Here is a 26,464-nt window from a genome sequence, read left to right on the forward strand (position 1 = left end):
AGTAAATTCACGCCAGTCGGCCATTCAGATATAATGTTCATACAGTCCTCTTCCTCCACCAGCCCTGCCGTGTAAGTAGTGTATCATGTAATCATAACGACCGTTTTTCTGCCTTAACTTCTTTTATGTTTGCTGGTTGCATTGGGTATTGCTTCCCTGACAGACAAATATTTTCACTGGTGAAAAGTGAAAAAAATAGTTTCTGGTTTTCAAGATTGTGCTTTAAATGGCAAGTAAAATGTTGTACAAGAAAAAACTGAACATTGTAATCCATTGTCATAACCTTATTCCTGTTCCAGATTGTTCTATTTTTATAACCCCAATGTATTGTTGAGGGCATACAGGGTAATATAGTACTTCATTATGTATTTCGAGTTATTTGGGAACATTGGTATATGAACTATGTGTTAGAGTTATTACACATCTATACATCCATAATGTGTTGTCATTTCCATATATGGAAATGACATAATATATGCTGATGTATACCACCACCCTCTCTAAAAGATTAGACGCAACAGTGCAACAACAGTGTAAGGGATAGAGGATGATGGCATTTTTTTCTACGTTGCTGGCAACTGATTTTCAGAACTGAAGCAATAGATGTCGGGTAACAGTTTTTTTTCTTCTCTCCAGCATAATCCGAATAACGGAAAAGATAGATGAAAGAGGCATGCGCAATGTAAAGATACGTTTTTCGAGACGCCATTGCATGTGAGATTGTAGTTTGAAGATTTATCCTCACCGATAGAAACCCAAAGCACCAACTAGGTAATAGAACTTCAAGCCCCAGGAATCTTTCTCTCCTCCTTTTCTCTCAGAACAGTGGGAGTAGTCACAGCTGGAAGGATAATAAGATGCGCATGAATCTGGCAACCACGAATAGACGACAAGAGAAAGTTTCAAAAATTTAGAGAACTCGGTTGTGAGTCTTAGCACGCTTTTAGACAATCCTGCTAATGCATATGGTTACATTGTTGCTCATTTGTATGATTTAGCGAAAAGGCGAATGAACTTGAATATTTTTTCTGTGTGATTCGATTGTTGGAGTTTTTGGAGAAGTTCCTGCTGTCCACTGACCATGAATCCATCGTCGCCTTTTGAAGAAAGTGGAGGTAAGTAAGCCTATTATGTTTTAGACATATTTTATGGACGATTGGAATATTTAGGGTAATTCATAGGATATTGAAGAATATTTCAACAAGCTTTTATTATGCAAAAACAGGTCTTGTATAACTTGTGTTGCTGGCATTCGTGGACATGAGGTCGTCTTCTGCCAGCAATTCAATCGAAAGTGGGATGGTCCAGATGTTGAGAAGCCTTGATTCCAGATGTTGGTTGTGCATGATGAATAGAAAACATTCCATAATGTATGGTAACCTACACCATGTCTCTAATTTGTCAGATGAAGTTATTAAAACATGATGCATTGTTTGTACTTGCTTACAATATAATCGAATTTTCCAATTACAATTATTTGATGTGTTTATTGTATCCAAACCTGATCATGTTTATTTCTCGTGAATTGCATCACTTATTGTTATTGCATAGCCTACTCAGAAAGTGTAAACAGCTTTGAGGTCATGATTTGCTTCGCTGAATTTTTTTCTAGTTTGGTCAAATCTACTACATCTACAAACCTAAACATATTCTATTCTACCACCATTAAATGTACTGTATCTGTTTTGTGACAGGTTTCCTGTGGCCAGGGCAGATATGTGACTCTAGTACTGTGAGGGGACACCATTCAAGAACATGAAGTTTGGAATGGTGACCGCCTCTTGCAGTGAGCGTTGGGGGAATCAATCTAGGACGACTGGAGTATCTCAGCAGTCCAAACTGCACACATCTCTTGCCTGAGAGAGAGAGCTGAGGCCATTTAGTTGAATCATCAGGCTTTGTCCTTGAATTGATTGCCAGGCATCGGTCTGAGAAGTCAATGGGGATGAACGTTTGACTATTGCTATTGGCTAATACTGTTCGTGATACTTTGAAGACCTTGCGTTTCATGTCTCCTAGAATGAGGAGTGAGTGTTTCTTCAGACTTGTGTCTGTTCTTAGTTGTTCAGTGGTGCCTGATTTAAAAAGGCATCACTGACGGTTACAATACTTTACATTTTGCATCATCATCTCTGCCGTTGGAAGAAACCCAATGTCTGCCTGCAGCAGCTCAGCTCCTCCATCCTTTCCCAAAGCCTACCTCCACTCACAAGTCCCAGCCGTGCCTCTGACTTCCTCACCATCGCCGAGCCCCCCGGGACCCCTCTACAGCCGCCTGTCCAACGGGAGTCACGGGAGTCACACTCACAGCGCTCCCAGCCCCACTAACTCCCGCAGCTCCTTCCATGGAGTGTCCTTCCTCCTCCAGATTGGCCTGACCAGAGAGATGGTGAACCTGGAGAACCATGACATGTCTCTGTCTGCGGTCAAAGACCTGGTCTGCTCTATAGTCGACCAAAAGGTAATTACACATCCCTTCCTTGTTATAACACTTGACCTACTGCAGCTAATGCATAATGCCAGAGTGAATATCTATAAAGATATCGATAGAATCGATAGAATGAAATGCAATAAGTAGGCCTGAGCAAGAGAAAGCAAATTCTCTGTAAAATCTAAAAGCTTAGTTGTCTTTTTTTTGCTCCAAGTTTCAAGAAAGATTGGAAAGTCCACTGGAAAGTCCACCAAGCATACTGCTAAACAAATCAGTGGCATAGTTCGGCACTGAGCAAATTTCAGGTCTGAGCGTTGTGAAAATTCTGTGCAACTTCCAGCACGTGTTTTACTATGAACACTGAGGCTGTACCCGCTTTAAGTTACAGCTTCAGACAGTGGTCAAGTAGGCTACTGTGGCTATTTGATCGTAATGTAGGTCTACCAGAGTGGCCTACCATCAAAAACAATGGAGAAAATGCATCCCATAACATTTTAACATGGAAATAGCTGTTCTATCATTCAGCCTACAGTAGCAGCCAATGTGTGTGATTTGATTTGATTTGTGGTGTTCTATGTAGGCCTACATTCCATGAGACTTTTGAAAAAAAACATGCAGGGCTTGACATTAACCTGTTTATCCACTTGTCCTTCAGACAAGGAGGTGACTGAACATGTTGTTGTGTTTGATGCAAGAAACCAATTTTACAAAATAAAATGACAGAGAATCAGACAAATTATGCTACCCTCTGCCTATTGGCTACTTAGGCTTGAATGAGCTATCTGAAAATACAACACTGCCCCTTTAAGAAAAAAAAAAATCTGTTTACCTGACTCGCTTTTCAAAGATGTCTAGAAATGTACACGTTTTCTGCTCTTGCAGGAAGCAATCCCTCCCCCATTGCTGACTACAAATTATCTATAATTGGGCTAATAACTCACTAACTAGTAAAGGATATTAACAAATGTGCACACGTGGCTGGCTACATGCAGCTCTCGCTTTCATCTCAAAACAAGCACATCTACTCACGACCGCTCTTTCTGTACACACAGTCCAGTTCAAAGTGAATGGCACAGATCCATATATGGCAATGGTCTATTTGCATATTATCCTACTGCAGCTCTGATTGGTTTTGCCGTATCGGTCTGTGTAGAGTACAGGCTGAGTATAGCCTGTCAATGCAATAAAATCATACTCCAATGCGTTCTGCCTACAACAAAATGTTATGTTGCATTGAAAGTGGCTAATATTGCATTGATTCGATCACAATTCCCACAGTAAAGGGAAACGTTGATAATGTTGATAGCTAAGGGGGAAAACTAGAAAGTTGAGTGAAGTTCAATCTGGTGTTTCTCTGCGCAGGCTGATATTTCTTCTGCGGGGCAGTCCCGGGAGCGCGCAGCTTAGAGGGAACATTGGTTGCAAGTTGAAATGAACTCTTCAAAACAGTGAGACCGTTATATTGCAGACAGTGTTTGCCATTTCTGTGCCATACTTGTCTGTTTGCACTTTTTGTGACCAGTTTTTGTTGTTGTTGTTGCAGACATCTGTGTCTTGTGCACAGAATGAGTTTTAAGCACCACAGCAGCGTGCTCGGCAGCAGTGAGGCTTCTCCGGTTGGCGTGCACGGTCTAGTAGCATCAGCTATTTACATTGTGGTGTACTCTCACTGGCGACACTAACACTGAACCACTCAGTGGTTTATTCCTCTCAAAGTCATCCACGATGTAATGCATATGCCAGGTTATTTTCCATGACAATTGTGGCTGTCGGTAATGACTTTGGGTTATGGCTCCTGCATAAGAAGAGGCTTTGAACAACTGAAATATAGACTGCATCAATCAACAGTGGTTGCCTTTGTACCACTGGCTAGAAAGATGCAAAGGCAAGTTTGGAAAATCAAGAGCAAACCAGTGGAACCAAATGTAGTTTGCTGACTCCGTTTGTTTGTTCTTTAAATTGTATTGGTGGCAAGCAGACTGTCTCTGTCCATTATAGGGTTGCCATTACCATGCATTGGTCTGGTTTTTAACTCTTAGCAATCTAGAGATGGAGTTGGTCCGTGAAGAACATTCTCAAGACTGGCCATTTGTTCAAAGAGTGTGTCCCTGCGTCCTCCTTGTGCTTCTTTACACACCAGTGTAGATAATAACATACAGTATGAACGGCCTTGTCTCAGACTATAGACGACAGATCCACATTCAGATGTTCACATCCAACTGATACCATACATTAGACTGCTTATTAGGTCCTGAACGTTTAGATAATAGTTATTTCGGACTCAATCTTACTCTCTCTTGTAACATCCGTTACTCAATGCCATTTTGTGTTGTTTTTTTTCCTCCTCGGTTTGTGCCGTTCTATCTGATGGATGGGGTGTAGGCTTTACTGTGGTTATGTGTGGATGTTCCTTTTTTAATGAAATGACATTCACACGTTCACCTGTTGTGTTAGCGTCTTACATCCATAAGGAAGATTACTCTATTTGTGTCCATCATTAATCAGAGACTGAGTGAGGGGATGAGATTATAGAACTCATTCCATCGTGTCTAGTGGATAAAAGGAAGGGAGGGGTGGGAGCAAAGGGATCAGGTGTTTTGGAGTAACGGGTGAGAAACGTAATCATATTTTTCTCTGCGCATCCTGGCTGGCCCACATAGTCACAGTATAGATACTTTGTTCACTTCTCGCCTCTCCTTACTCATCACCTCTGTAATGCAAATACTCTGTAACCTTTTCCTCTCAAGAGATTCATTGTTCTTAGAAATTGGAGTCGCTTTGAGCTACGTTGAGCTGACACGTTCCATTCAGTACAACTGAGCTGGTGAACATACCTTAAACCATCAGAAAGGCCTGAAACCCATAGAACTACCAGTGCTAATTCAGAGTGCATTTCTTGTGTCTTTTACTGTAATGTAGGCCAAGTTCACAGTCCTCCAGGCCACTGTAATGTTGTTGTTCTTTATGGGGTCTGCTGATACTGGTCTGCAGAGCATCTGATCACTGATGATATTTTCATAGATCTTGTAATGTATTGGCAAGGTTGCTAGAGTCAGCTACAAGAGCTAAAGAAAATGTTGTAATTATGATATGAAGAAAGTTCTTTTAGAAAATCAACACAGTCAGTTTGCATTAACCTTAGACGAGTTATTACTTTAAAATCAGCTACTTACGGTAACATCTGCTGAATAGGCACTGTACTTTGAGTTACAAATGATCCAATTGTTATAAAGTCTGTAATGTCTTGATATGGCTAGTGGTTGTTCTATATTGCTGCTGTTATAGCAGGTCACAGTATTCTCTGTCTGATGAAATCCACCCATATGGCTTTGATATCAGTGGAAAATATCACTGTGCTCTTTTCTGTCCATCAAGTCCATCCTCACTGAACTGAAGTATGCATGACTATTGTTAACCTTTTAATAAAGCAGCAGCTGGGTTTGCCTCTGTAGCTTTTCCAGCTGACAAGCTCGGACCCCACCTCTGCCTTTCTAGATTCCTTCAACAGTGGAGAGCCCGGGGTTCCTGTGTCAGTGGTGAGCGGACAGGAAACATGTTTTATATGCTAATATCTCAGTAGATAGTCTGGACAGAACTTTGCCCCCGTGTGCTATCATTTCCCACGCTGAGCGACTGTGTAGTTGGTAAGCGGTCCACCAGTCAGTCACTGAGCCAGGCAACAAACATGGAGCAACATTAGTCAGAAGTATATGCTGTCGGAGCAGTTGTTTCCCTTCAAATGTTTTGAAACGGAGTAGTATTAGATTTGAATTTGCACTGTCCTTGGCCTAGTCCTAGATTGACAGAGTAGATTCTCCCTTGTTTCCACTGAATATATACATGGGCTTACATTGTTAACACAGCATTGACATTTTATCTCATGGCTGAACCCTCTTTTTGAATCCCACTATTTAGGGAATGCAATCAGTTATAGCTGTGTATTCTATGGACTCCATACAGCTCATTCATCATCCAACTGACTGCCAAAGCACTGGGCCCCTTTGGGATGTGCATTGAATATGCCCTTATTCACTGATCCGAGGTCTGTTTTGTCTCTATGGTTAAGATAGGTAACCGATCATTAAGGGAACTTTTTACAGTACCTCAAAATTAGTAAGATTGAACTTGAGATAATCTGATTTCTAGATGATAACTTCTTCTTCAAGTCTTCTGCGTGGCTGTAGCCCTCTGCTCCACTTCAGTCAATGTGATGATGACCCTTTGAGGGTATCGTCAGTTGGCGTGAGAGCACCATCCTTCACCCACCCACACAGACCAGGCAGGCTCCTCTGGGACTGTGAGGTGACACAGCAGAAAGAGTGAGTGACGTGACCCACCCTGAGGGGAACCAGTCTGCCCTGGTTAGGCTCTCTATCTGTGGCTGCCTGCCACCAGACTCTGGGTCTGTCTCCTTGGCCCCGGCCCTGGGTGTTTGGTCGGGTCTCTGTGCGTGATGAATGGGGTATAAACAGTGATAGCGTCAGCTTGTGGAGCTGCTTCCTGTTTAGTGTCGCCCAAGTCCTCCCGTGCAGCCAGAGAGGGAGCAACCGCGGGACAAAAGTTCATGACTTCCTGAGAGTGACTTGTCTTTAGCAGCCAGCCGGCCCAGCCAACCAGCATTCCTCCGCTTCCCATCCAGGCATACTTGAAGGATGATGTTATGTTGTTGGGATGGGGTGCCATCCCAACAAATTCAACTATAACACTGGGTTTCTGGATCACGTCAGACAAGTTGTAGAGGATGGTGTAATGGTTATGGCACGCTCAACATGCCTTGATATCCTGTCAATGCAGCATTAAATAGCAGGTGGGGATGTTTGGAGGCGAAGGTTGGAAATCTTAGCCTTGTCAGTTGAAACATTGAAAGTGTTTGATATAAAATGGAAGGTTTATAGCGTGTCTTGGCCTCCAAGTTAACGTTCCTCTCTAGCTGTTCGAGGGGGAGGATAAAGCTTGCAAGAAGGAAGGAAATTTGAAGTCCTTTTGGCATAGACGATAGGGGAAAAAACATCAAACCAAGGCAGTTTTATGAACATTTCTACTTTACCCCTTGTCCCTAAGATAGTCCTGCTCTGTTCTGAACATATTCGCCACAGCTGGATATACTGTACTGTGAAATGTGGCTGTCTGGCACAGTACAGCACACCCTTGCTTTCCTACTGGTTTGTTAGTGCAGTAGAATAGCTCCCAGTTCCTGGTTGAGAGTAGCACAGCTGCCTGCGTAATTAGCTGAACAAAGGCCTTTTGAGAAGCAGACACTCAATAGGTCAAGCTGAACAACATGAAACAGTATGGTGAAAACAGCAGCATTTGGGTAATATTTTGAACCTTTTGAGTGACTCTAAATAAGGTTTCGTGTAAAAACTAAAACTTTAAACGGACAACAACTGATGATAAGCAAGGGATTTGCACATCTTTGATGAATGGAACAGTACATGCAGCCTAGTGATTTGATTTGCCACACACAGCGTTTGTTTAGTTGGTACATCATCAGCTTACGGCACTTAAGTCGCCAACACACGTTAATAGTTTTAATCACCCCATATTCGATTAAAGGATTTATCAAAAAGACAGGAGCAGAACTGATTTCTGCGCGAGCGAGAGAGAGAGAGATGAAAACCAAATTAGAAAACGAGAGAGTGCAGATGGAAACTGGAGAGTGCTCCTCTCCCACAGGCCGTAACTAACTGAAGCTCACAGGAAATAAATCACGTCCATCCACTCCTCCTCCCCTCCCCCATCCTGGACAGCTCAGCCCAGCTCTGCTCAGCCCAGCTCTGCTCAGCCCAGCTCTGCTCAGCACACATCTGCATGTTCCTATGGAACAACCATATTTCACCCTGAGCACGGCTGGGCTCCGCTCTGGGCACTATGTGTTATATACATGGGGCAAGACACATCCTGGAAAGCACATTTGGTTGCTTCTGAGAAAAAAAAGTTCAAAACCTGTCAGTGTTATAAATTATGGGAGTTGCTTCTGAATGGAGACCGTTACAGTATATATGATTTCAGGGTTCATTTTTCCAGCTTACATGTTTTTCTTCGAGTTCATGTGCAGGCTTAATGTCATATTTCAAATTTCAATCTTTTTAGGCCAGTCCAGGCAAAATGATGGTTGCATGAATGCAGCAACTGAGGGATACCTGTATCACCATAAGCTTTCACTTATGTCTGGAATAACCATGTGTGCAAGAAATCTATCCATTTTTCCAGTCCTGAGTAATTTGTGGGAATAGAGAGCGGGATCAAAACACTCTATAGTTAAGTGAACTGAGTAATGTCTCCCATCTGCAGTTCACATTTCTCCAGTCTCAATCTCCCCCAATTGTAGAGTGGCATGGCAGAACAGAACACTCACCCACAGGAGTCACAAAATGACAGACTGGGGCATTGTGACTGGTGAAGGCTGGTCCTGGCGATGGCGGCAGGCCTGCATTGGTGCCTGGCTTGTGGTCTGCTGGCCAGCTGGCCTGCTAGATGCCCAATGGTGCCCTGCTGTGTGGTAGGAACCAGACCCAGCCATAGAATTTACCACCACCCTGTGGTTGGTTTGTCTCTGCACTGGCAGCGTCTGTGGGCCACTGGGACGGATGTCCTTCACCATCTTCTATGACTGTACAATGGTAGCTAGAGATAATCTAGTCTTGCTCCAGTCTCTATTGGTACTGATTGAATAGTTCTAAGTAGGGGTTCAAACTCTGATTATATTGAAGGGGCAGGTGTATAGATTTTCAAGCACATGCTGTACAGTAATCAACCTCAAACGACTTTATATTTATAGCTGTGCTCACCTATCCCTTTTAGTACAGCCTTTGTCAAGTGATTGGGGACAGATAAATTGTAGAGCGAGTAATTAAAGTAACATCCCCTCATAAATCTTATACCAGCGTGCGATATATTCCTGTTTATAGAAGGATGTCACATTTCCCTCATTGATTTGGCTGGCGGCTGCTCACTCACTCTTGGAGTTACAGGATACTTCCCTCTCTGCACAGACAGGCGTTCCACCTTGTCTGCACTCTCTGACCTGGCCCGCCTCAGCAGCACACTTAATGGATTGCGACCTTGACCAATGCTGAGGGCACTTGCAGAGACGTGGCCCAGTGTCAAGTTCACAGACTAACAGAGAGGGGATTCAGGAGTCCGGCCTGGTCCTATGTTGGTTGATTTGCCGTGCCTCTTTACAGATAAACCCTAATGACATTACTGGTCTCAGAATGGAGGTCAGTGTCCACAGAAGTCGTGGAGACACAGTAGCAATGGGGGAACTGTTAGCTCTCAGAAGCAATGTGATTTCCCCCCATTAGGTTAATAGCAGCAGGTTGATACAAAACCATATGAAGCCTAGTGTTTTCTGTCAGACGGCAGCACCAGCATTGGCACCATCGGTCCCCGACGTGGCGGGCGGCAGGTTTGAAAATGCTGCATTCGGAGGTGTTTTTTCAGAACTGTTTTCCTCTCCTGTTTGTCAGCTCACTGAGTGATCTACCAGGCTGATAGCAAGGTGGCAGGGGAAGTGCAACAGGGCCTCGATACCAAGCAGCACGAAACCCATAACCCATTGAGAACTTAAAGGACACGTACGATGATTTTATGGTGACGTTGAGCAACAATGGATCTGATTTGATCTCATCGTGGTTGAAAAAGCTAATGTATTTCAGCATCTCTGGTCGCCGTGTTCTTTTAACTTGTATTGTGTTTACTTTTGTCTCAGCCACAAGTAAAAAAAAGTCCGTTGGTGTGACGTCTGTCACCATGTTTCCGCAGCCAATACATACTCTTAACTTAAGTCCCTCTCCAGAGCCTCTCCCTGTTTCCACAGCAGGCTCTGTTTTCGCCTGCTTCTCAATCAGCTGCCTGCGGTTAGTGGAGGAATACAGTGTGTTCAGTGGCCTATTTCGTCTGTGTGGTTCTGGCTCTGTCCAAGTGGATTCTCTGTCCGCTGCAGTGGCTTTTATTCCTGTCTGTATCTGTGTGTCTGTCTCTGTGAGTGAAAGTTTATCATGAGCAAAGTGGGTTTTTACAAAATGTTGACCTAATTTTACCTAGAGTGTGTGCATGTATTCTGTCGACTATTTATTTCAGCGTTTAGAATGATAAGCAGTGAAGATGGTCAGCAATGATATGGAGTCATGGTCACCTTGTCTACTGTCAAACCCTACAGCTCTTTATACTAGCAGAGCACAGAGATAAACTCTGGATTGCCATCAATATCCTTTTACCTAAATCAAAATCTTCACATGATTATTTAATCTGTGTTCAAAATCAGATCCACCTGGCCAGCACTAGTCCCCTGCCATTTCCAGACAGAGAGTAGGGAGTGTTCCTAGTATATCTTCAAGGCACACTGGGCTGCAGAAGCATCACCAAGGGCCCATAACTCAGAGCCCAGGGCCTAGCAGAGCTGCTCAGATCACACTGCTCTCTTCCTCTCTTCCTGAGAGGTCGCGGCTCCTGTGACTCAGCCTTCTTCCTCTCCTCCTATCAGCCCCCGGACACATTCACTTTCTCACTCACAAACTCACAAGACAACCAGGGGAAGAGAGCCAGTCTCTCTCATCTCTAAAGAATGGACCGGGGCTCTCAGCTTTCAGACAGCTCTCGTTAAGGACTCGTTAAGGAGCTGGCCACCAAGTAGTGACCTCATCTCCACTATCTCCTCTCCACTGAGGACTGGACTGGAGCACTTGATCCACTTGAGGACACGAAGGAGTAGTGTTGAGTAGTTTTGAGTCTGAATCCACACAATACTCAAAAGGGCAGTAGTAGATCACAGTGCAGGCTAAAGGTTTGAAGAGTCTCCAATTAGAGCAGTACAACCACCGTGAACAGGAAGAGAGGGTCCATTTCAGGCTGAGGAGTATCATAGTATCATAGTATCATTATCACAAATGCAAATGAAGTAATAGGAGTATTCCCCTATGGTTTGTCCTGCTAGTGGAAGTAGGTCTATGCTGACAGGTGTATGTGCTCTCTTCATGAGTACACTGTTCTGTGGTTTGGGGAGAGGCCTAGACCTAAGCTCAGTGGTTAGCACTGGGATTTCACCTTGTCAGCACTTGGTATCTCAGTACGGGTTTTTCGAGGTAAGGGCCCCACACCAGCACTGAATTAGTTACATATGACGGTTTGGCATGTTTTCAAGCTCTGTTCTTTTCATCTCACAGTGGACTGAACCTATAAGGTTGTGGTGTTCACACTTTTCTTGAAACATAGTGAACATGAGTAGAAGAAGGAGCTAGTGTAATAGCGCTCTGCAAAGATGGTCAGACAATAAGTTACTCTGTCATTATGGTGACCCTTGTCCACAGACAGAGTGGAATGTGCAAGTTCTGCCTTTTTGTTCCAAATCCTGTCCTGAGCAGATAAATGGGAAACGTTTTAGCAGAGGAAGCTTTTTTGCTTTGTGCTTCATAGTCTTTCCACTAACACAGTCTACCTTATTGTGTCACTGATGAATTCAAAACCTTTCCATTTTTTCCATGAACTTCTCCCATTGAATTACACAGTAATACATTTTCAGATGTATCTGAATCGTCATACCACGTGGAACTGAACTTATGGTCGCTTCTGAGCAAAAAGAACATTTAAAAAAACAACACTCCCCCACCACATAAATTTCCTTTTCACTGCATCTTGTTGCACTGGGCTCAGTTTGTTATCAAGATGGATTTTCTTCCGTTTATATTTCCTGCTGTGAAAAGTGGCTACCAAGGCCTGTAGCAGAGTAAATACGAGCGAGAGAGTGCGAGAGTAACAGATAAACAGAGGGAAAGACAACGAGAGAGAGGGAGATTAAGAGAGAGGCTGACAGAGAGAGTTGGTCTGTCCGGGAAGTAAAGCAGTAGTATGTGTGAAATGTGAACCATATGTGGACTATAGTGCTATGCAGATGGGCTGTGCAGTTGGCTGCTCCCAGTCTCTCTGCATTTCTGCTCCAGCTGTAGTGTGTTTGCCTTGGCTCCAGCCTGCAAAATAGGGAGCGATTAGTTTGATGTAATGCACTGTAATGCTCTCTCTCTCGCTTTCTCTCTCTCCCTCTCCGCCCACTGGCTGCTGGGCTGGGCAGAAGGGAAGGCACATGCTCTGCAGACGCCTGGCCTCAGAGATTATAGGAGCAGTTTATTATATTACATAAGTGTGATTCTGCATATACTGTACAGCATAGAAGGCCTACTGTATGTGGGAAGAGCTGTGGAATGGCCAGATGCATTTTCTATAAAAGCCCCAGGGAAGCAGCACGTATCTACTCTAGGCTACTGTACATCAGATGTCTCATAACTAGGGCTGTGGCGGTCACAACATTTTGTCAGCCGTGATTGTCAAGCAAATAAACTGTTGGTAATTAAATGTTAATTAACATAAAAACAGTTAGCATCTCCTGGCTTCCACACTGTCGTGACTTGACTTTAACATTAATCAGAAGACTGTTATTTATCTAATTAACTAACTATGTTTAATTGTTACTGGATTAAATGAATCATGTAACAATTAAGTCATTAGAATCTGGGGCACCACGAGAGCGGTTCTTTAAGAGTTACCATCTCCCAAATTTAACTCTAAAAGGTACCTATCACATCTATAAACAGTCAACTATTAATGTTAACCTCGTATAATATCACCATTCTGAACAGTCATAACCTCCTTGCATCTGCAAAAACCCGAGCCTTACTTATGATTCAGTACTACACAAATTGGTTTAATTACATATTTACTAGCTAATTCAATGGGAACACAAGATAAACCTACACACTTTGCACCGGTTATTGACAAGAGACTTAATATGCTGAAAACAGGTCCCTGCGGAATGACAACAACATGGCTGCTTGTTTAAATAAGAGATGGAGAGAGAGAGACAGAGACACTTAAACTCTGTTTTTCACAATTCCTGACATTCAATTCTAGTAAAAATTCCCTGTCTTAGGTCAGTTAGGATCACCACTTTATTTTAAGAATGTGAAATGTCCGAATAATAGTAGAGAGAATGATTTATTTCAGCTTTTATTTCATTCATCACATTCCCAGTGGGCCAGAAGTTTACATACACTCAATTAGTATTTGGTAGCATTGCCTTTAAATTGTTTAACTTGTGTCAAACGTTTCGGGAAGCCTTCCACAAGCTTCCCACAATAAGTTGGGTGAATTTTGGCCCATTCCTCCTGACAGAGCTGGTGTAACTTAGTCAGGTTTGTAGGCCTCCTTGCTCGCACACGCTTTTTTAGTTCTGTCCACAAATTTTCTATAGGATTGAGTTCAGGGCTTTGTGATGGCCACTCCAATACCTTAACTTTGTTGTCCTTAAGCCATTTTGCCACAACTTTGGAAGTATGCTTGGGGTCATTGTCCATTTGGAAGACCCATTTGCGACCAAGCTTTAACTTCCTGACTGATGTCTTGAGATGTTGCTTCAATATATCCACATAATTTTCCTCCCTCATGAAGCCATCTATTTTGTGAAGTGCACCAGTCCCTCCTGCAGCAAAGCACCCCCACAACATGATGCTGCCACCCCCGTGCTTCATGGTTGGGATGGTGTTCTTCGGCTTGCAAGCCTCTCCCTTTTTCATCCAAACGTTACAATGGTCATTATGGCCAAACAGTTCTATTTTTGTTTCATCAGACCAGAGGACATTTCTCCATAAAGTACGATCTTTGTCCCCATGTGCAGTTGCAAACCGTAGTCTGGTTTTTTTATGCCAGTTTTGGAGCAGTAGCTTCTTGCTGAGCGGACTTTCAGGTTATGTTGATATAGGACTCATTTTGCTCTGGATATAGATACTTTTGTACCTGTTTCTTCCAGCATCTTCACAAGGTCCTTTGCAGTTGTTCTGGGATTGATTTGCACTTTTCGCACAAAAGTACGTTCATCTCTAGGAGACAGAACGCGTCTCCTTCCTCAGCGGTATTTTTTTTTCACCTTTATTTAACCAGGTAAGCTAGTTGAGAACAAGTTCTCATTTACAACTGCGACCTGGCCAAGATAAAGCAAAGCAGTGCGACACAAACAACAACACAGAGTTACACATGGAATAAACAAGCGTACAGTCAATAACACAATAGAAAAAAGAAAGTATATACAGTGTGTGCAAATGGCATGAGGAGGTAGGCAATAAATAGGCCATAGTAGTGAAGTAATTACAATTTAGCAGATTAACCTGTTTAGGATAGGGGGCAGTATTTTCACGGCCGGATAAAAAACGTACCCGATTAAACTGGTTATTACTCCTGCCCAGAGACTAGAATATGCATATAATTGTTTGATTTGGATAGAAAACACCCTAACGTTTCTAAAACTGTTTGAATGGTGTCTGTGAGTATAACATAACTCATATGGCAGGCCAAAACCTGAGAAGATTCTATACAGGAAGTGCCCTCTCTGACCATTTCTTGGCCTTCTATAGCCTCTTTATCGAAAACAGAGGATCTCTGCTGTAACGTGACATTTTCTAAGGCTCCCATAGGCTCTCAGAAGGTGCCAGAACGGGGAATGATGACTCTGCAGTCCCTGGGCGAAAAACAGTAGCGCATTTGGAAAGTGGTCGATCTGAGAACAATGACACGTTCGCGCGCGTGCACGTGAGGAGTCCATTTTACATTTTCAGTCTTTGAACGAAAACAACGTCTCCCGGGCGGAATATTATCGCTATTTTCAGAGAAAAATTTTAAACAGCGTTTGACATGCTTCGAAGTACGGTAATGGAATATTTTGAAATTCTTTGTCACGATACGCGCCGGCTCGTCACCCTTCGGATAGTGTCTTGAACGCAAGAACAAAACGCCGCTATTTGGATATAACTATGGATTATTTGGAACCAAAACAACATTGGGTGTAAAGTAGAAACTTTAGGGTGTTTTCTATCCAAAGCCAATAATTATACGCATATTCTAGTTACTGGGCAGGAGTAGTAACCAGATTAAATCAGGTACGTTTTTTATCCGGCCGTGTCAATACTGCCCCCTAGCCCTAACAGGTTAACCTCTTACATCTAGATGTTTCGCTAGCAGAACACCGCTCCAATATCCAATGATAGGGCGTGGCGCGAATTACAAACTCCTCAAAAATCCCAAAACATACATTTTTCAAACATATAACTATTTTACACCATTTTAAAGACAAGACTCTCCTTTATCTAACCACATTGTCCGATTTCAAAAAGGCTTTACAACGAAAGCAAAACATTAGATTATGTCAGGAGAGTACCCAGCCAGAAATAATCACACATCCATTTTTCAAGCTAGCATATAATGTCACAAAAACCAAAACCACAGCTAAATGCAGCACTAACCTTTGATGATCTTCATCAGATGACACTCCTAGGACATTATGTTATACAATACATGCATGTTTTGTTCAATCAAGTTCATATTTATATCAAAAACCAGCTTTTTACATTAGCATGTGACGTTCAGAACTAGCATACCCACCGCAAACTTCCAGTGAATGTACTAAATTACTCACGATAAACGTTCACAAAAAACACAACAATTATTTAAAGAATTATAGATACAGAACTCCTTTATGCAATCGCGGTGTCCGATTTTAAAATAGCTTTTCGGTGAAAGCACATTTTGCAATATTCTGAGTAGATAGCCCGGCCATCACGGGCTAGCTATTTTGACACCCACCAAGTGTGGTACTCACCAAACTCAGATTTACTATTAGAAAAATTGGATTACCTTTGCTGTTCTACGTCAGAATGCACTCCCAGGACTTCTACTTCAATAACAAATGTTGGTTTGGTTCCAAATAATCCATAGTTATATCCAAATAGCGGCGTTTTGTTCGTGCGTTCAAGACACTATCCGAAGGGTAAAGAAGGGTGACGCGCCCGGCGCGTTTCGTGACCAAAAAATTCAAAATATTCCATTACCGTACTTCGAAGCATGTCAAACGTTGTTTAAAATCAATTTTTATGCGATTTTTCTCGTAAAAAGGCGATAATATTCCAACCGGGAAACCCTGTTTTCGTTCAAAGACGAAAAAATAAAAACATGGTGTCGGCTCGTGCACACGCCCCAGTCTCATTGTTCTCAGATCGACCACTATCCAAATGCCCTACTGTTTTTCAGCCATGACCTGCAAAGTCACCATTCAACGTTCTGGCGCCTTCTGAGAGCCTATGGGAGCGTTAGAAAATGTCACGTTATGCCAGAGATCCCCTGTTTTGGATTGAGATGATCAAGGAGGCCAAGAAATAGTCAGAGAGAGCGCTTCCTGTTTGGAATCTTCTCAGGTTTTGGCCTGCCAAATGAGTTCTGTTATACTCACAGACACCATTCAAACAGTTTTAGAAACTTTAGGGTGTTTTCTATCCAAATCAAACAATTATATGCATATTCTAGTTACTGGGCAGGAGTAGTAATCAGATTAAATCGGGTACGTTTTTTTATCCGGCCGTGCAAATACTGCCCACTATCCCCAACAGGTTAACACTGTCCTCAGGGCCTCTAGCCTCCAGCTAGCAGCCCGTATGGATCAGTCATAAATACCATTCTGCTTCCTGAACAATGTGTGGTGGCAGAATCAAATTCCCCATCATGGGTGGCGGGCTCACTGATCAACAACATTGTCAAGAGAGAGGGATGATTTTTGCCTTTGTTTTCATAAAAGCGCAATGAGGGTGTGTGTGTGTGCTTCTTCTTTTACTACTACTACTACTACTACTACTACTACTACTACTACTACTACTACTACTACTACTACTACTACTACTACTACTACTACTACTACTACTACTACAACAACAACACCACCACGCCATAAGACTGCTGAACAATTAATCAAATGGCCACCCGGACTATTTACATTGACACCCCCCCCCCCCAGTATATAGCCTCGTTATATTATTTTGTCTTACTTTTTATATAATTTTTTACTTTAGTTTATTTATGAAATATTTTCTTAACTCTATTTCTTTAACTGCATTGGTGGTTAAGGGCTTGTAAGTAAGCATTTCACAGTAAGGTCTACACCTGTTGTTATCGGCGCATGTGACAAATAAAATTTGAATTGATTTGTGTTCTTTTTGTACATGATCAAAAGGACTAGGGGAATTAGACAAGCTAATGATATGGTAAATTAGCAGTCATGGGAAGCACTGAAAAGCCCATTATTGTCAACAAAACACTCCAAACACATTGGAATATGGCGTGGTTTTTAATGAACCCCATAGATCTGAACTAAGACGACTAAAACCAGAAGTCTGCCAATAGAGAAGTTCGATTTTCAGTTCTGTCATTTTTATGCTTGTGGGTAAACCATACGTTTATGTTCTAAAATGAGCAGCTCATTCGTATTTCTTCCACCCTGCCAGCCTCCTCGCCTCCTCAAATTCCTCTTGTAACACTTTGTATAATGTCCAGTACATAATATCATAAAGTGTCAAATGTTTATTATACAATCTTCATTGCCAGGAAGAGAGGGTTTTGATATGAACAGCCTACTGTTGCTTACATATAGTTTATGTTAGTGCTCTCTCTGCTATGTGGGGTATATGACGTTGCTGTTTCGAATTATATGAATCATCTAATGAAGACCAATGCAATCATTTCACTGGAGACAGACAGAGGGGAAACTTCATTTAATAATTAACACAGTTTTCCATTTAGACTAAATTTGCTTGATGTGACTCACACACACCAATGTCTTTCCTCAAGGCTATATCGAGCACAATTAGCTTTTCCCATGTGCAGCTTTTAGACCGTGTATTCAGTGCATTTCCCACTGATGTGTTCTCTAACATGTGCCACAAAGTTAAACAGCAGTTTTGCGTTTGACATCAAAACAATCTTCCTCTTTGTCATAGACTTTCAGTCTCACATATTGTAGTGTCGTTCCGTTGCACTTAAACCACACAGTACAGCGTAGCTCCTCTTCACATTTAACATTCAAGCTTTAACCCTCTGTGTCACATTCGGAATTGAACCTTTAACTTGGAGCGGATCCTTCTCTGACCTATTGCTCCATGTATAATGCCTTACCACCACCACCACATGACAACAGTGACACATCCACAATCAGTGTCTTAAGGTCTGCTTCCTCTTATGACTTCATCAAGACACATTAGTTAACCAGGCAACTAAAACAACTGGATAACATCTTGTGCTTCCCGGTCGGTCGGTCGGTCTGGGGTTGAGGGGCCAGGCTGTTCTTTGTGCTGATAAACAATGTCATACACAGCTATGAATGGCTGCATTATGGCAGATAAAAACACCTCGTTTCACACTCCAGTCTTGTGATGGGCTTTATCGTCTTGACTTCTGGCGCTCAGTACCTTGATGAACCTACAACACTGCACAATGTGATTTGAGTGTTTGCTTAAAGTAATAATATTCTACAAAAATAATGACTGTGGTTTTGACATGAATATGACCCAAACATATTGACCATATAAGTCAGGAGGACCCAGATCGGTTGAAGAGGCTTTACTTTCACAGGAATCACCAGAACCCACTTTGCTGTACAATATTTTGCTGCTTGGTGGTGGAGTCCTAGTGGAGTAAGCAGTGAATATACACTATATTATTTGGACAGTGAAACTCAAACTTTTAAATTGGCTCTATACTCCAGCATTTTGGATTTGAGATAAAAATGTTTTATATGAGGCGACAGAACAGGATGTCATCTTTTATTTGAGATTATTTTAATTCACATCTGTGTTACTGTTTAGACATGAATGCACTTTTTGTATCTAGTGCCCCCTATGAAGCGGTCATAAGTATTTAGACAAAGTCACTTATAGTGTCAAAAGTTTCATATTTTGTCCCATATTCCTAACACGCAATGACTACATCAAGCTTGTCACTCTATGAACTTGTTGGATGCATTTCCAGTTTGTTTTGGTTGTGCATCGACTTATGTTGTGCCCAATAGAAATGAATGGTAAATAATGTATTCCGTCACTTTTATTGTAAATTGAAAAATATATTCATGCCGCTGTAACTTTCTCACTTATCATTATTCAAGATTCATTCGAGATTACCCATAATCATTGTAGCATCCACATTAATGTAGAAGTGTTCAGAAATATATTTAAATTGATTTACAATCAAAGTGACTCCAAAATGACACTACACTGTTTACCATTCATTTCTATTGGGCACAACATAATCCATAACACAACCAAAACAAACTGCAAATGCATCCAAATAGTTTTATCTCAAATCCAAAATGCTTGAGTATATAGCCAAATAAAAAAAGTTTAGCATCACTGTCCAAATAAATACGTAGAGGAGTCATTTGATGTGGTTTGTTTTAATGTTCTCCTTGCGTATTATCCTTCATATTACAAAGCCATAAAGCAATACCAGTTGCTTGTTGAAACATGGGTTTGATAAACAAAGCCTGTACTGTAAGTGTCCATCACTGCAGACTTGGCCCAGAGCCACACTCATAAAGGTGTCAGGCAGCCCGGGTCAGACAGCATACCTTCCACAGTGTAATCATGTGTCCATCTGTCAGACCCTGCCTGCTCCTCTCCCCTCTCCGACAGGTTTTCCCTCTTACCACCCTCCTCTCGCACTGATGACTGATTGCCTTTGGCCTCCCACACAGACACATGCAGTCAGGCAGTGGCACACACACACATACCAGGGTTTTTTGGTGGTGTAGAGACATTTTGGAATTTGTTAACCAATTTCCTGCATTCCTCCATGGAACTGAGAGAAATTTGTTCAGTTTTAAAACACATTTTTGTGCAATTCTACATATTTTGCGATGGAGCTGAGAGACAATATTGCCGCTGTAGAGCTAATTTCCTTGCAATTCTATGTATTTTGCCATATGGCTAATGTTGTTTTGGGAATTTTTTATTCTCCCTGACTGTCTAGCTTTTATTTTGGTGATTGTTAGTTCTCAAAGATTATATTATTTCAAAAAATATGCAGTGAGTGCCTTCAGAAAGTATTAACACCCCTTGACTTTCCACATTTTGTGTTACAGCCTGCTTTTAACATGTATTCAATTGAGATTTTGTCACTGGTCTACACACATGGACTCACTCTATGTGCAATAACAGTGTTTAACATGATTTTTGAATGATAGTGGTAGATGCGTCATGTTATGGGTATAGTTTTTTAGGAGAAAAAATAAATGTAATGGAGCTAAGCGCAGGCAAAATCCCAGAGGAAACCTGGTTCAGTCTGCTTTCCACCAGACACTGGTAGATGAATTCACCTTTCAACAGTAGAGGTCGACCGATTAATCGGAATGGCCGATTAATTAGGCCCGATTTCAAGGTTTTATAACAATCGGTAATCGGTATTTTTGGACACCGATTTGCCGATATTTTTCTTTTATTATTTTTTTTGTGACTTTTTTTACACCTTTATTTAACTAGACAAGTCAGATTAAAAACACATTCTTATTTTCAATGACTGCCTAGGAACGGGGGTTAACTGCCTTGTTCAGGGGCAGAACAACAGATTTTTACCTTGTCACCTCGGGGATTAGTTTTTGCAACCTTCCGGTTACTAGTCCAACGCTCTAACCACCTGCCTTACATTGCACTCCACGAGGAGCCCGCGTGGCAGGCTGACTACCTGTTATGTGAGGGCAGCAAGAAGCCAAGGTAAGTTGCTAGCTAGCATTAAACTTATCTTATAAAAAACTATCAATCTTAACATAATCACTAGTTAAACTAGTAATATCATCAACCATGTGTAGTTATCTAACGTGTCCTGCGTTGCATATAATCGATGCGGTGCCTGTTAATTTTCATTGAATCACAGCCTACTTCGTCAAACGGGTGATTTAACAAGCGCATTTGCGAAAAAAGCACTGTCGTTGCACCAATGTACCTAAACATAAACATCAATGCCTTTCTTTAAAATCAATACACAATTATATATTTTTAAACCTGCATATTTAGTTAATATTGCCTGCTAACATGAATTTCTTATAACTAGGGATGTGACGTTGTGTAAATTCTCTTGCATTCCGTGCAAGCAGTCATGGTATATACAGCAGTTTGGGCCACCTGGCTCATTGCGAACTGTATGAAGTCCATTTATTCCTAACAAAGGCCCGTAATTCATTTGCCAGAATTGTACATAATTATGACATAACATTGAAGGTTGTGCAATGTAACAGGAATATTTAGACTTAGGGATGCCACCCGTTAGATAAAATATGAAACGGTTCCGTATTTCACTGAAAGAATAAATGTTTTGTTTTATCGAAATGATCGTTTCCGGATTCGACCATATTAATGACCAAAGGCTCGTATTTCTGTGTGTTATTATGTTATAATTAAGTCTATGATTTGATATTTGATAGAGCAGTCTGACTGAGCGCTGGTAGGCAGCAGCAGGCTCGTAAGCATTCATTCAAACAGCACCTTTGTGCATTTGCCAGCAGCTCTTCGCAATTCTTCAAGCATTGCACTGTTTATGACTTCAACTCCCTGAGATTAGGCTGGTGTAACTGATGTGAAATGGCTAGCTAGTTAGCGGGGTGCGCGCTAATAGCGTTTCAAACGTCACACGCTCTGAGACTTAGGAGTGCCTGTTCCCCTTGCTCTACATGGGTAACGCTGCTTAGAGGGTGGCTGTTGTCGATGTGTTCCTGGTTTGAGCCCAGGTACGACCGAGGAGAGGAACGGAAGCTATACTGTTACACTGGCAATACTAAAGTGCCTATAAGAACATCCAATAGTCAAAGGTATATGAAATACAAATCGTATAGAGAGAAATAGTCCTATAATTCCTATAATAACTACAACCTAAAACGTCTTACCTGGGAATATTGAAGACTCATGTTAAAAGGAACCACCAGCTTTCATATGTTCTCATGTTCTGAGCAAGGAACTTAAACTTTAGCTTTTTTACATGGCACATATTGCACTTTTACTTTCTTCTCCAACACTTTGTTTTTGCATTATTTAAACCAAATTGAACGTTTCATTATTTATTTGAGGCTAAATTGATAGTATTTATGTATTATATTAAAAAATTGGCCGATTAATCGGTAGCGGCTTTTTGGGGGGGTCCTCCAATAATCGGTATCGGCGTTGAAAAATCATAATCGGTCGACCTCTATTCAGCAGGACAATAACCTAAAACACAAGGCCAAATCTACACTGGAGTTGCTTACCAAGAAGACAGGGAATATTCCGAATGGGAGAGTTACAGTTTTGACTTAAATCTGCTTGAAAATCTATGGCAAGAACTGAAAATGGTTGTCTAGCAATGATCAACAACAAATTTGGCAGGTGCGAGGAATTTAAAGAATTTAAAGAATAATGGGCAAATGTTGCACAATCCAGGTGTGGAAAGCTCTTACAGACTTACCGAGGAAGACTCTCAACTAATTGCTGGCGAAGGTGGTTATAGAATGTATTCACTCAGGGGGTTGAATACTTATCGTATCAAGATATATTGCTGTTTTATTTTTCATGATTCTTTTACAAATGTTAGAATTTTTCTTCCACTTTGACATTACAGAGTATTTTGTGTAGGTTGTTGAGAAAAAAAGATAATTAAATCAATTTTAATCCCACTTTGTAACACAACAGTAGTGCTGAGCATTTAGTGCTTTTTGAGGTTGGTTTTGGTTGGTTTATTCAATTAGGGTTCAATTAATAAAAGTATCATGATGATAGTGACTGCCCATTACTGCTTATCATTAACCATAACTTATTCATATTTCTTGACTTTAATAAAATATTTCAGTTGTGTATATGATATGTTTTATTTGATAGCTTTGTTATTTCATTTCAAGTCATAATCTATAAAGAGCTGCTGCCTATACTGTCTGACAAAATCATTATTTTGTAGTTCTTCAACTGTCAATCACTAAGATCATGTATTTTCAAGTAGAGATACTTCACAAAACAACAGCTGCTCACTATATCCCCTCACTGTAATGTCCATGGAGAATAAGAGCGCCTCCTCCCAGCAGCCCACTGCACTGAGGCTAGGTAACACGGTCACCACCGATAAATCCACAATAATCGAGAATTTCAATAAGCATTTCTCTATGGCTGGCCATGCTTTTCTCCTGGCTACCCCAACCCAGGGCCAACAGCTCCGCATCCCCCGCAGCTACTTACCCAAGCCTCCCCAGCTTCTCCTTCACCCAAATCCAGATAGCAGATGTTCTGAAAGAGCTGCAAAACCTGGACCCATATAATTCAGCTGGGCTAGACAATCTGGACCCTCTCTTTCTAAAATTATCCACCTCCATTGTTGCAACCCCTATTACCAGTCTGTTCAACCTCTCTTTCGTATCTTCCGAGATCCCTAAAGATGGGAAAGCTGCTGCTGTCATCCCCCTCTTCAAAGGGGGTGACACTCTATACCCAAACTGTTATAGACCTATATCCATCCTGCCTTGCCTTTCTAAAGTCTTCAAAAGCCAAGATAATAAACAGATCACTGACCATTTCAAATCCCACCGTACCTTCTCCGCTGTGCAATCCGGTTTTCAAGCTGGTCTCAGGTGCACCTCAGCCACGCTCAAGGTACTAAACGATATAACTGCCATTGATAAAAGACAGTACTGTGCAGCCGTCTTCATCGAACCTTGCCAAGGCTTTCGACTCTGTCAATCACCGTATTCTTATCGGCAGACTCAACAGCCTTGGTTTCTCAAATGACTGCCTCGCCTGGTTCACCAACTACTTCTCAGATAGAGTTCAGTGTGTCAAATCGGAGGGCCTGCATATTCGTCGCCAGACCCACTGGCTCCAGGTCATCTATAAGTCTATGCTAGGTAAAGCTCTGCCTTATCTCAGCTCACTGGACACGATAACAACACCCACCTATAGCACGCGCTCCAGCAGGTATATCTCACAGGTCATCCCCAAAGCCAACACCTCTTTGGCTGCCTTTCCTTACAGTTCTCTGCTGCCAATGACTGGAATGAATTGCAAAAATCGCTGGAGACTTATATTTCCCTCACTAACTTTAAACATCATCTATCTGAGCAGCTAACCGATCGCTGCAGCTGTACATAGCCCATCTGTAAATAGCCCACCCAATCTACCTACCTCATCCCCATATTGTTTTTATTTACTTCTCTGCTCATTTGCACACCAGTATTTCTACTTGCACATCACCATCTGCTCATCTATCACTCCAGTGTTAATTTGATAAATTGTAATTACTTCGCTACTATAGCCTATTCATTGCCTTACCTCCTCACGCCATTTGCACACACTGTATATACTCTTTTTTTCTATTGTTTTATTGACTGTACACTTGTTTATTCCATGTGTAACTCTGTGGTGTTGTTTGTGTTGCACTGCTTTGCTTTATCTTGGCCAGGTCGCAGTTGTAAATGAGAACTTGTTCTCAACTAGCTTACCTGGTTAAATAAAGGTGAAATAAAAAATAAAATAAAAAAATCGCTCATTTATCTGTCTCTTCCGTAGCAGGTGTAAAAGAAACACAGACCAGACAAGTAGATGCGCAATGGATGATGGTCATTGCAGTTAATTACCATGTTTTATGTGCAAAATTATGTCGAATATTGGCCCGTTGGAAACTACAACTTCCTACTACATCGCACAGTTCAGGTTGGATCTGATTTGTCTAGAGAAACTTTGCAATATGCACATTACGCTCACAGAGAAAACCGAAGTAAATGGAATCCAAATAATTGAACCAACTTCGGTCAATTAGGTGTTTAAAAACGGAAAAATAACAGAATTTTAAGTTAATCGCTCAGTGCTACACAACAAAATGTGGAGTAAGTCAAAGTCAATAGCTCTATGACAGGGAGAGAGAGAGGTCATGAGCAGATGAGCTCCCACATTTTTTAGCATGTTTTAAAAAAATAGATTTAGAGTGAGACCAACTTAGAGTTTTTGGCAGGGACATATACAGGATGCTACCCTAAACAACATAACCTTCACTCCAAATCAAAACTCCAAACCTACAACCTTGACTTTGGACTGAATTACCTGGAATGCTCCTTACATCCAAGGATTATTATTCCCAAACTATACAGCTCTGAAAACACCATCCAACCTGGAACTGAGACTGAACGCTAAGGCTACCAAGTTTGCTAGGACAAAGAGATACAACTACAATTACACCCCCCCCCCCCCCCCAGCACACAGGCACTGTTGGGGCGAGAGACTCTGAACTTACAATGGCTAGCCCCAAGTCGCTATATATTATTTTTTTCTTGTTCATTTTGCTATATTGCGATTTGCCTCATGACTACTGCATACTTTGTTGACTACAAACTTTCTTTACCCAACTGTGGGACAGACTATGTTTGTTCCCACATTCGGGACTTTGACTCTCTATTGGTTACACAGACTTTTGGCCTCCCATTCTAACCACCTCTCGCCTGCTTTGTTGATGATATCTTGAAATGTGCATGTACACCCTGGCCCATCTACTGTTGCTAGCCCCAATTCTGACTTGTGCTCTGATATCTGCTTCACTGATTTCTGCTCTCGTTAAAGCCTGGGTTTGCTGCACGTTAGAACACTAGAAGCTTATTACCTAAAATGGATCAATTGAAAGTGTGGGTTCACAGCTCCAATCCAGATGTGTTGGTCATTGCTGAGACGTGGTTGAGGAAGAGTGTTTCGAATACTGATGTTAACCTTTCTGGTTATAACCTTTTTCAGCAAGACAGCTCTTCCGAAGGTGGGGGAGTGGCAATCTTTACCAAGGATCACCTTCAGTGCTTGGTTGTCTCCACCAAGTCTGTCCCCAAACCATTTTATTTGCTTGTTTTAAGCATTAAACTTTCAAATAGCTATTTTTTGACTGTTGCTGGGTGCTATCGTTCTCCATCAGCACCGGCCTGTACCCTACCTGCCCGAAGCTCTCTCCTTGCCCCTTACACTAAGTCTGAATTTGTTCTGCTCGGTGACCTAAACTGGGACATGCTTAAACCACCTGACCAAGTCCTAAAACAATGGGAGTCCTAAGTCCTAAAGCAACTCCCTAAATCTTTGTCAGGTTATTACAAATTTGAAGGTATGACTCCAAACACCCAGAAAAGGTTTCTCTCCTCGATGTTATCCTCACAAATAATCCTGATAATTATCAGTCTGGTGTTTTCTGTAATGA

General features: G+C 41.7%; 1 protein-coding gene across 1 annotated transcript in view; it reads left to right on the plus strand.

The window, feature by feature from the left end:
• The first annotated feature begins 2,152 nt into the window (after positions 1-2,152).
• Positions 2,153-26,464, plus strand: part of LOC106610794 (serine/threonine-protein kinase D3) — a 63,858-nt gene continuing 39,546 nt past the window's right edge. The window contains exon 1 of the mRNA XM_014210381.3: positions 2,153-2,461. Within this exon, the coding sequence (XP_014065856.3) occupies positions 2,153-2,461 (309 nt within the window). The remainder of the gene's footprint in view (positions 2,462-26,464) is intronic.

The sequence above is a fragment of the Salmo salar genome, chromosome 09, assembly GCF_965601325.2.
Source record: "Salmo salar chromosome 09, fSalSal1, whole genome shotgun sequence".
Classification (NCBI taxonomy): domain Eukaryota; kingdom Metazoa; phylum Chordata; class Actinopteri; order Salmoniformes; family Salmonidae; genus Salmo; species Salmo salar.